Source organism: Dendrobium catenatum, unplaced genomic scaffold (assembly GCF_001605985.2).
Source record: "Dendrobium catenatum unplaced genomic scaffold, ASM160598v2 fragScaff_scaffold_1220, whole genome shotgun sequence".
NCBI lineage: Eukaryota > Viridiplantae > Streptophyta > Magnoliopsida > Asparagales > Orchidaceae > Dendrobium > Dendrobium catenatum.
In genome coordinates, this window is record NW_021319682.1 from 12,514,729 (window position 1) to 12,527,099 (window position 12,371).

Here is a 12,371-nt window from a genome sequence, read left to right on the forward strand (position 1 = left end):
TGAAATGCGAACGATTTTTTTTCCACCAGAAAATATTTCCGACGAATTTTTGAACGGCATAGTTCTTTTTTTGTTGAGAGTGGTGGATAGAGGGACAGATTGATGACAATCCCGTCAAAAATTTCTGACGGAAAACCACCGAAATTATCCACCTGTAATTTCCGACGGTTGTTCCACCAAAAATAACGCTGGTAGGAGGCTTTTCACCCTTTTTTTGTTGCATCGCTGCGTCGCCCAATATCAAAGAAATGAATATGCCTTCTTTTGTATTTAGTATCTATTAGTTGATATAATGTACCGGTATTTTATAATAATAAAGTGTGTGATATTAGTTTTGATAAAACATTAATATAATATTTGATAAACTCAAACTCATCGAAGGAAGAGGAAGAGGGAAACTACCAAGCCTATGTAGAATGAATCATCCACCAAAACAAATCAAAAGGAAAGGAAAGTTCATTATCAATTCAAATAACCATTAAGCAACTTCTTCTATTATTCTCCAACAATATATAAAACTATTACATGAGAGTGAAAAATAGAAATAGAGAGATAAAAGGGTGGCCAACAAGTTCAATGAACCAAGAGCTGAGTTCTCCATGTGAAAATTTATACTTTGTTTGTGACGGCTTGTGCCATTATATATATATTTCTGCTATTTTTAAAAAAATTTTATACTAAAAAATTACTGTAAGAAGTAGTAAGAAAGCTATTCCAAACGAAGATTTGGTGATAAATTTGATGGATTAATCCTTGGAATGAATATTGAAATGTTGAGAATGGCTCTTACTTTTTCTATATGGTAGGATATCATTCTTCCCCCAACTATTTTGTTTCACCATCAACTTAACAAAACTTGTCCAACAACTCTGCAATGTTCCGATCAGAGCTCCCTCCTGCATCCACAGCTCGCCTCGAAGCCTCCTTCCACTCCCTCGCACTCCTCCTAATCCCCTCGCTTCTTTCCCCCTCCATAACCTCCCGCACGCACCTCTCCACCTCCTCCCTTCTCACAATCCCCTCCTCCCCTTTTCTCGCTCGAATCCCCGTTCCCCAAACCTCCTCAATGTATTTCGCATCAGTAGTCTGATCTGTCCACTGCGGCAAAGCCACCATCGGCACTCCCAAAGCCAACGCCTCCATTGTCGAGTTCCAACCACAGTGCGTTACAAAGCAACCAAATTTACCAGTTGCCAGAATCTCCAGTTGCGGAGCCCAACTGACCACCAAGGAGCCATTTTTCTTGGTGGTCTCTGCAAATCCGGCGGGCAATTTGTCTGCTTCGGTGGCGCGGACGACCCAGAGAAAGGGGCGGTCGGTTGCAGCCAAACCGACGGCAAGCTCAACCATTTGGGTGGCGGAGAGAACAGCCATGCTACCGACGGAGACGAAGATGGCTGAGGATAATGGGAGAGAAGAAATCCATGATTTGCAGGCGGAGGTTTCTGGGGGGTAGAGGTCGATGGCGTATTTTTGGTCATCAGGAATTCGGTTGTCTAAGTAGGTGGAGGGTACCGTCGGCCCAATTGTTATTGCTCGTCGCACCGATGTAAGCCAATTCATTTCCTGTAAAAAAGATATCTTTTTGATTATTTCCAAATATTTTTATCACCAAATATTCCCTTAGACCAGTTCGGAAAGAGGAATTTTGAATATTTTAATAGAACTAACTGTCGAATTCCATGTTCTGAAACTCACCTCAGATTCCAACTCGTAGAAAGAGTTGATGACCATTATATCAGCTTTCTCCAGGTTCTTATACTGATTCAACACCATCTCTAGATAAGCAACGTACACCACCTCCGGCGCCGCCAAATAGGTCGGCAGATCTTCCACCTCCATCTCCGGCAACCCGGGCAGCTTCACCGCTGCCGCCGGGAACTTCAGCCTCCCCTCGCACACATGGCAGTATATAACATCTACTGCCACTGACTGTGTAAAAAATGATGCCGCCGCCGCCCCGTGGCGCTTTGCGACGTCGACCGCCCATGGGAAAAAGGAGTCGTAGATCAGTAAGGATACCGGCCGACCTCTATGGGCGAGCGAGCTGAGGAGATCGTCTAGGGTCTGGGAACCGATTGTTTCTAGGCTGGTCAGGTAGGCTGAGATGGAGGCGGCGGAAGGGAAGCCGGCTTCGTCGAAACCATCTGATATGTTTCGATGAGCGACCGGTCCAGCGTTGTGGGTTGTGGTGGATGCGATGAAGCGGGTGATGGCGGCGGTGGCGAGGCGGCCATGGCGCGATGCGCTTGCCAAATTGAAGCATTGGGTTGATGTGGCCTTGGCTTGGGTATGGTAGGAGAAGAGCATGCCCTATGGCTTTCTTCTCTGAAGGTTCCATCTCTCTCTCTCTCTCTCTTGAAAGCTCTATATTGAAATTATTGGAGAAGATAGAGAAAGAATGGATGATATTGGTCTCTATGTCTCTCTCTCTCTGAAAGCTCTATATTGAAATTATTGGAGAAGATAGAGAAAGAATGGATGATATTGGTTCATGAAGGAAGGAGGGAGAATATATAGCTACTTCTGCATTTTTTTGTTTTGAGCGGGGTATCGGCCCGTTGTCACGTCAGCTTGTTGACGTATTTGATGATGTCCACTAATCCCTCGGCGGAGTCTACCAGCAACAACCCACAGGTGAGACTCACAGTTCTTCTCTCCACTAAAGAGTCGTGGTATGAGAGGGTGATCGAATTTGGATGGGGGGTTCCAACACAAGCACGCCCACCAACCCACCTAAGCCCGTGGGGTTACTCTGCATTTTTAACTTCTTGTTATTACACACGTTGATAATATATATTTATTGGATGTGTTTATAAAAACAAAGGGCATATAAATAAATAATAATTTTAGAGGTGTTTATATTGCATACTTGTGAAATTATATGTATTTACATTTTAGATACATAAATTACATAAAAAATATCACTAATATTAACTTATCTAAAGTGAAATATACTTTTATATGAGTATATTTTAATGCGATTTAGATATTAGGGTGTTATCAACGTAAATATAAATATTTAAGAGTTATATGTAATTATATAAAAATTTAGTGGCATGTGTGTAATTCTCTCTTAATTTTAATTTTAATGTGTATTATATACATACTTAAGTTAATATACTTTTTTTATTTTAAAATATTTATTTAAATAAATAATGACTACTTAATATTAATTTTATTGTTCTTCTTTGACTCAATTATTTAATTTTTATTTCATATTTTAAAGAACAAAATTTTGCAACTTCAAGCAACAACATGTTGCTATTTATTTTTTCAATTAAGTTATGGTAATTAATAAAATTAAATATATTTCTCATATCATAATTAGGTACTGAAATAATTTTTATTACATGAATTAATTTCATTTTTTATGTAATGTTGATAATTAACTACTATGCATATATTTTCTTTTTTAATATATAGTATCATAATATCATGCACATAGGATGTTCAAATATCTTATATTTCAATAATAGATATGTTTGAGCCACCGGACTTGACTTGGTTGGTGGGCCAGGCGTGGTTGGGGACTCCCATCACGTTCGAATCATCTCTCAAGGCGGTGCGACTCCTTCAGTGGTGAGAAAATAAGTGTGAGTTCGGCACCTGTGGGTTGGTTGGTCGTTAGGCTCGCCGAGAGATTAGTTACGCCGCCGTGCGCCTCTTCTTGGAGGAGAGACAGGTAGATACCCCCTTCCAAAATTAATAATAATAGATGTCTTGTGTCTATGTCATAGTACTGTACACAGTCTCCGTATTTATATCGATGCATCATAAATTAGTTGATGTTATTGGATTGAATTTTCAAATGATGTTTTCTTTGTCTAAAGTTTTGAATAATATCTTTAGCTAAGGGTTATTATTATTGACTTTTCATCTATGTTTCATAAGAAGTTAAATTAGAAAAATTATTGCGTCCTCCCACTCTGACGTAGCAGATGCGTCCTCCGCCATCGCCAAAAAACTTGGTTTTGCTCGGTATTGCTAGGTATTATTTGGTAATAACGAGTAATATCATCATGTGAAGACCTAATACGAGTGTATACCGAGCTATATACCGAGCAATTACTGAAGAAATACCGAGCACATACGAGTTTTCTCTAGGAAAAACTACGGTATTTTTTTTTGTAGTTGCTCGGTATAGGCTCGGTATAACTCGGTACTTGGTCTCACATGATGAAATTCCTCGTTATTGTTGGAATGCTTGGTATTTTCTCGTTTTTAGCGCGATTTTAGCTCTGGGGAGGAGGACGCATCTCTACCGTCAGGTGGGAGACGCAAAATTTTTCAGTTAAATAACATATGGTGGATATTCACCCTATGAGGAGAAAGTATATATGCCTATTTTTGTATTTATTATATATTAGTTATTAAATACATTGACACTTTATAATAATAGAATTTATAGAAATGAATTCTTGTATTTATTTGATATAAATTCAATTTGTTTTAGACACACTATCTATATATCTAATTTAAAAAAATGGGTATGTTTAACATTGATAATAAATTTAAATTTTAAATTCTATCATTAATAAATAACTTAATTAAGCTATATCTTATATTTTAATTAAATAACTTAATGTCTACTAGATACTAATTTATTTTTTTATTCTTCAACACTTTTATTTAATATTTTTTTAACAAGAGAACCAATTTTATTAACTTTATGCTAATGCTAATCATTTATAATATAATGGGCTTATTCCTTCTTCAATTAAGTTTGAGATATTTAATAAATTTAAATATATTTCTATTTTATATGTAATTAAAATAAAATTATTATTATACAATGTTTATTTATCATTAGATAATGTAGTATTTAATGACCAATTACATTGAACAACCTTCTTTCATGTAATTTAGTATTATAATAATTTTCTTTTATCATATGATAATTTAAAAGACTATTAAAAAAAAAAAAAACTAATCTATATTAATTCGTAGCATGAAGATCTGACTTAAATATAAAAAATAAATCCTATTTTTTATTATTTATTTATATGTAGGTGGAAGAAAGCATATTTTAATATATTATTTTTCAAATAAAAAATGCAGATTTATTTTTTTAATGAAGAGTAGTAAAGTAAAATTTGGTCCCCTAAAATAATTCTTGCAGAAAATTGTTAGAGGAAAGAGACAAAACTATGAGCTATGCCAACTCCTCTAATAATAGATGAAAGAGAATATATGTCACATGTCATTATTATTAATTTATTTACAAGAAAATTATTATAAAATTATGAAATACATAAAATATATAATCAAATATATAGGGCATATAGATAAAATTAAGGAATAATTTTAATTTTTTTTTTTTTGAACGGAATATCTACACACTACCACCCCAGAAGTGGCGCATGACAACGTAACTAATTCCTGGGTGAGCCTACCAGCAACTAGCCTCACAGTTGGAAAGCAACACAGTTATTTTCTCCCCATTTGAGAAGTCGCGCCGCATGAGAGAAGAATTGAACATGAGTTGAGGAGTTCCCAACCACTATCGCCCACCAACTCATCCAAGCCTGAACATTGCACTCAATGCGGTTCCATTATGCATCCTCCCTCTCTCTGCCCAAAAGACCCAGTTACTCGTCCTGCTACTGCTCCCAAACCTAGAGGTAGGAGTAGCAGTCGAAAACCCAGAATTCCACGGCCCCCAAGACTCCTTATTCCGAAGGCTCCTACAAACACAAAAGCTGATACCTTACCACAAACCCAAATCTCCCCCTCCCTCTTCAGATACTGCCTGCTCCACCCATTATACCTAATCTAAATTCCCCTTATGGAGACCCTGTTATTTACACAGAGCCAATTCTCTTAGGAATACAGAATCCTCCTATTTCTACAGCCAAAAACAAATTCGATGTTCTGGCTGACAATGACCCTCCTGATCATATTCCTTATGAGACTCACGATCCTAACCCTGCAACTGATCTGCCTGTTCATAATGTTAGCACCCCTCCACATACCTCACCTAGAAGTCATCAACCACAAATTCCTACAAACACAGATCAACCATCCTCTAGTTCCAATTCCACAAAAACCCAACAATCTACCCAGCAAAATCAAAAACCAACCCGTGGCAAAAATGCCAATAAAACCTCCACCTCCAAATGTCATTAAAGCCACCTAAGCTTGCGGCCTGGAACCTTAGAGGGTTTAACAACCCTGCTAAGGTGAGCTGCTGTAAAATTTTTGTCAAAAGCCACAGCATTGATCTCCTTTTCATTCTGGAAGCCAAAACCACTTCTACCAACCTTTCTAACCATTGGTTTCAAAACCAGCATAGAATTTTTCCCAATGAGAATTCTTGTGAAAACTTTCAATACTCTTCTCCTGGCCGTATTTGGGCTAAATGGAACGCTGGATCTATAAATTTTGCCCCTCAGATTATGACTAGCCAACTTGTTTATGGTATTATTCAGCTTGACTTGGACAATATAGTTGCTGTCACTGCTGTTTACGCTAGCAACTCACATACTGAAAGGCAAACTCTCTGGTCGGATCTGCAATCTATTGCTTTATCCATTAATATCCCTTGGGCTATTATTGGAGATTTTAATTGTTGCAGATTTCCTAATGAAAAAGCGGGGGGATCTCCTCTGTCTAGCAACAATTTGGGTGACTTCAACAGCATGATTTTCAAAATCGGATTGATCGACCTTGCTTCTGTGGGTCATTTTTTTACTTGGTTTAACCAACAAAGTAACAATCCAATCCATATCAAGCTTGACAGAGTTTTAGTCAATGATTTTTGGCTTACTACCTTCCCCAATTTGTATTATTTTGTTGGTGATCCCAGCTGCTCTGATCACTCCCCTTTACTTATTATGAACTCCATGGATTTTGTGAGAGGTCATAGATTTTTATTCAAGAACTATTGCACTAGAATTCCTGAATTCTAGGATTGCTTATTGGATACTTTCTCTCAGCCGATTAGCAGCAGCCCTCTTTCTCTCAGCCGATTAGCAGCAGCCCTCTTTCTGATTTTGCTTTTAAGTTGAAAAGCCTAAAATACAAGATTAATAATAAGAATTGGACCAATTCTAATAATATCCAGAAGGAAATTAACCTTTTGGCTGAGCAGCAAGCTAAAGTATTGGGACAAATCCATAATAGCCCTCTTGATACGACCCTCAATAACAATCTTAAGAGCATCAATTCCAAACTTCTTTATTACCAAACCACTTTATCTGATTGGATTTTGCAACGTGGCAAGGTAAATTGGCTAACGCAAGGAGAGGATGATCTTAAGTTCTTATACCATAAGATTAATGCTGACAAGAATTACAGTCGCATCAAGGAAATTACTATTGATTTGGGTAGCTTTACTGATCATCATAATATTTCTTTGGCTTTCATAAATCATTTCACTAAGCTTTTCAATCCCACCATGCCCACTGCTCAACCTCATTTTTTTCCGGCTGGTAATGTTATTCCAAATCACCTTCTCTCCACGCTCACTGCCCCTGTTACTAAGGAGGAAATTAAAAACATTATTTTCTCTGGGAAGAAAAATGCTGCACCTGGACCGGATGGTTTTACCTTCAAATTCTATAGAGCTACTTGGGGCACTATCAAGCATCTTATCGGTAAGGCTGTTTCCAATTTTTTCACTACTTGCCATATGACTAAGCAAATTAAGGCCACTGCTATTGCACTTATTCCAAAACTTCCTCATGCCAATTATGTCAAGGATTTTAGGCCTATATAACTTTGTAACGTTATTTACAAGATTATTGCAAAACTTTTAGCCAACAGGATGAAAACTGTTATGCCTTATATTATTCATCACAGCCAGAGTGGATTTATTCAAAAAAGAATGATTTCTGATAATATCATTATTGCTTCTGAGATTTTGGGGAATTTCAATCATAAGAACAGAAAAAAGTTTTTTTGTGCAAAATTTGATATCACTAAGGCCTTTGATTCGATGTCCAGAGAATTTCTCTATAAAAGATTAGCTGATAAGGGGTTTCCGGACCTCTTTATTTCCTGGATTAAGGGTTGTACTTCTGAGGTTTATTTTTCTGTTTGTATTAACGGATCACTTGAAGGTTATTTTCAATCTACATCTGGCCTTAGGCAAGGCTATCCGTTATTACCTTATCTATTCAATATTGTGATGGATGCGCTCTCTAACAGTATGGAAGAAGCCATTTCAAATTCTTCTTACTCTGCTATTGGCTCGGGTAACATTGTTGTGTCTCATTTACTGTTTGCGGATGACCTGTTGATGTTTGGAACTGCTAATATTGACAATGTTGTTACTCTTAATAAGGTTTTTGAAAATTTTGGTGACACTACTGGTTTGTATATGAACCCTGTTAAAAGCACTATTCTCTTTTCTAAAGATACACCACATGCTGATGCCATTTGTGATGTGCTTCATATTACTCAATCCACTTGCCCTGTTACCTACCTTGGGATCCCTATTTTTCATAAAAAACTCAGAATTCGAGATTTCCAGCCACTGATTCAAAAAATTTCTTCCAAATTGAATGGTTGGACTGCTAAGACTCTTTCCTTTGCCGGTAGAATCCAGTTGCTTAAATTTACTATCAGCAATACCTTAGCATACTGGATTAGGGGTGCTATTTTACCAAAAGGTTGTTGTAAGGTTATAAACAGGTTATGCTCCAGATTTCTCTTTTTTGGTAACACTAATTTGCGGAAGCTCCATATTTTGTCTTGGAAAGACACTTGTATTCCTACTCTAAACGGGGGGCTGGGAATTCAATCGATTGACACTCTATACCACTCTTTTGGTTGTGCTTTAATCTGGAGGTTTTTGAATTCGAAAAACCTCCTGTTCTCCTGGTGGAAATCCTGTTACCACTCTCTCTGGAAACCTCTGGTTGGTCACTCTTCTATCTTTTGGAAATTTTTACATGACAAAGCACAAAGTATTAAGCAGTGTATTGAATTGAAAGTGGGATTTAATAGTAATCTCTCACTCATCTGGGATCCCTGGCTTAATAACAATTCTATTGTTAATAGTGTTGGCAACATGGAGTTTCATCGGTTTAGCCCATTTTCCTCATGGGTTGTGAAGAACATTATTTTAGCAGAAAACTGGGTGGTGCCTGACTGTTTTGGTGATGCCATTACTACTAAAATTCATGCTGTTGAGATTAACCAGGATGAGGATGATCACAGTTGGATGGGATTTTCTAATCCAATTGCTAGAACTTTAAAAACGCAATTTTTTTCTAACTATCCTAGAGTTCAGTGGCACAATCTGATTTGGCATAAGCATAACTGTTTGAGGTATTCCGCCTTTGCTTGGTTGGCTTTTAAAAATGGGCTTAAGACTGCTCAGGTTTTGCAATCTCGTGGGATTCTGGTTAACAGCAATTGTTGTTTCTGTCATCATGGGTTGGATAGTACTGGGCACTTCTTTTTTGAATGCAAATTTACCTTCAATATCATTTAACACTTTTTGCCTTGGCTCAGTAACAGGTTGATGAAACCCAACCTTTTCCAAACCTTTGATAGCGTCTGTGATCAAGGGTTTGGTAATACTAGACTTAATTATCACCTGCTATCGGTTTGTGTTGTAATCTACTTCATCTAGAGAGCCAGGAATGACAGAATTCTTTTCCAAACCTTTGATAGCGTCTGTGATCAAGGGTTTGGTAATACTAGACTTAATTATCACCTGCTATCGGTTTGTGTTGTAATCTACTTCATCTGGAGAGCCAGGAATGACAGAATTTTTGGAGGGAAATTTGACTGTACTGTTACAGTCATTGCTAAAATCAAACATGCCATAGCCAAGAAGACTATGAGATGGAAAGATTTGAGATGATTGTTGGTTTCTTTTTGGGGTGTTTTTATGGACATTGATGATTGCTGTTCTTACAGCAGCCCTTTGGACGGTCGGCCCTGGCAACCAGGGGCACCGCTCTTGTACTGACCCTTCCGTTTTTTTTGCAATGAGCTTACTGAGTCCAACTTAGCCTCGGCTAAGTTTGTTTCTTCGTTTTTGGTTACTGAAGTTGTATTTTCCTTTCTTTTGAGTCTATGATTCTCGTTTTTGTTGTAGAGAATCTAGACTATAGTTTTTTTGGTTTACTTGTAATTTCCTTTTTATCAATATACGGGCCTGGCCCCAAAAATTCCCCCAAAAGTTAGAGATTATTTTTATTTTTTGAACGGAGTTATCTTTACACGTTTGGCGATTTCTAAAGGGATAGCTGTTAGCTTGAGCGAATTCGTGAATGCTTGGAATCTCTTCGATCATGGTCTTATCTGACCTTTTTTGATTTTGTTCTTAGCACCAATGCTACACTAACCCTTTCGAGGAATGTAAAGCTTAAAAGGCATGGGAAGGTCAATGACGGAAGGGGAATAAATTTTTCAAGAAAAAAAGTTTGTATACTACACAATTTCTCTTCTCTATGATCCTTCAAATTCTGAGTGATAAGAGTTTATGTTTATCCACAGAGTCGCATGAGAGATGGAATCAACATACTTGGATTAATGAGTGTCCGCATCCACACTCGCACCGATGAATTAATATTAATAAACAAACATTATTAATAAACTTATTGTTGGCGTCCTGGAGTATTCATATGGCGATAGAGAATATAAAATTTAAACGTCATTTAGCTTGTCATGAAAGATCCAGCACGCAATATAGATAAAAAAGAGATTGTGCAACATCCACAAGAAACATTGAGATTTTAATGTGGGAAAATCTTGAAAAGGGGAAAACCACTAGGGCTTAGCCCAATTTGTATGCAATTCATTAGTTATTTGAGTTGATTAACAAAATAGGCCCTTTCTTGGGGGAAGACTTAGCCTTGAATGTGCATCATATAGAATAACATAAAATGGTGGGAATATAAAGAATCACTGTTGATGTGTTTGTTTGCGTCGGAAAGGCCGTAGTGGTGGGCGACATCAGTCAAAAAGATAGAGTCAGACGGGTGACGGAGGTTGAAGACTGTAATCGGTGGACAATATATAAAATATATAACTAAATATATAGGGCATATAGATAAAATTAAGGATAATTTTCAATATTATTTTTATTTTTTTGAACAGGTATCTACACATTACCCCCCCAGAAGTTAGGCATGTTGACGACGTAACTAATTCCTCATGCTGTTAATACCAGCAACTAACCTCAAGGGAGGCACACAGTTATTTTCTCCCTATTGAGAAGTCGCGCAGCATGAAGAGAGAATCGAACATGAGTTGAGTTCCCAACCACGACTCGCACCAACTCAGCTATGCCCGATTGAATTTAAATTTTAATAAAACAACCTATAATAAACTTAATAATGGTAAGATGACTCATATTTTTTTTTGAAAGATAAATATGATGAGATATTGAATAATGGGTTAATGTTCTTAATTTTGTGATGTGGCACAATATTAAGAAGTTGAAAATGAAACTTAAGGAAAATAGAAAAGGCTTTTTCTCAACCATTAATTTTTGGGTTTAGATTAAAAAATTTGTAAATGAATTTGTCACGTTTTAAATTTGAGGCTACCTAAAACAAATAGAAAAGTATAATTGGATGGTTTTAGAAAAGTCAAAGAAATCTGAACGCTTCCGAACAAAAAAGTAAGATAAATTCTGCTCAGCGTTGAATTATATATCATATCGTCATCATTTAAATTAATTAATTCATAATTTTTTTTTCCAAAAACATAAATATAAATCAAATAAATATTCAAATATATGCAATAATCTGAATAAAATTATGGAAAAAAAATTTATTCATTACCTACAATAAAAAAAATTCTTACAAGTGATTTTTTTCAAATAATTTTTATAACTTTCTTTTACAATATAATTTTCCAATCAATGACATTATTTTCTCATTACTTAATTAATTATTATTTTTTCAACAAATTTTAATGTGATAAAAAATTATTTTTTAACAACAAGAGATGTAAATTTATAATAACTTGAAGAAAAGTAATGATTCATTTTTTGTCACAAGAATATACCAATTTTATAGTAATCTTTATAAAATATTAGAAACCTATCCCCAAATAGACTAAGAAATATGTAAACTTTTTTTAAAATCTCTTGAAAATTTAAAAAATACAAAAAAAATAAATTCCAAAAAAACAGAGAAGCAAGAAGTATTAATTAAATTAAAAAAAAAAAAAAAAAAAACATGAAACCTCAATTAAAGCGACTGCAGCAATCTGCAATATTAAACAGTAAAAACTGTTATGAAGAAAAATAGAATTTTTAAAGTTGAACTGAATATTATTAAAAAAAGACAAAAAAATTTTCTTAACCTATTACAACCAACAAATTTAATTATAAAAAAAAAAAATCACATACAAAGTTTGAAAATAGCAAAAATAAAAAAATCTAAGTTTTCGTTTGGCATCAC

The 12,371-nt window shown here is 35.8% G+C and overlaps 1 protein-coding gene across 1 annotated transcript; it reads right to left on the bottom strand.

The window, feature by feature from the left end:
- Positions 1-459: 459 nt before the first annotated feature.
- Positions 460-2,547, bottom strand: LOC110092820 (crocetin glucosyltransferase 2; the record flags this gene model as incomplete). The annotated part of the gene is given in 3 exon segments (XM_020817503.2): positions 460-1,566; positions 1,699-2,239; positions 2,241-2,547. Coding segments are annotated over 3 exon segments (1,362 nt in total). The 3' UTR covers positions 460-846.
- Between the last annotated feature and the right edge of the window lie 9,824 nt (positions 2,548-12,371).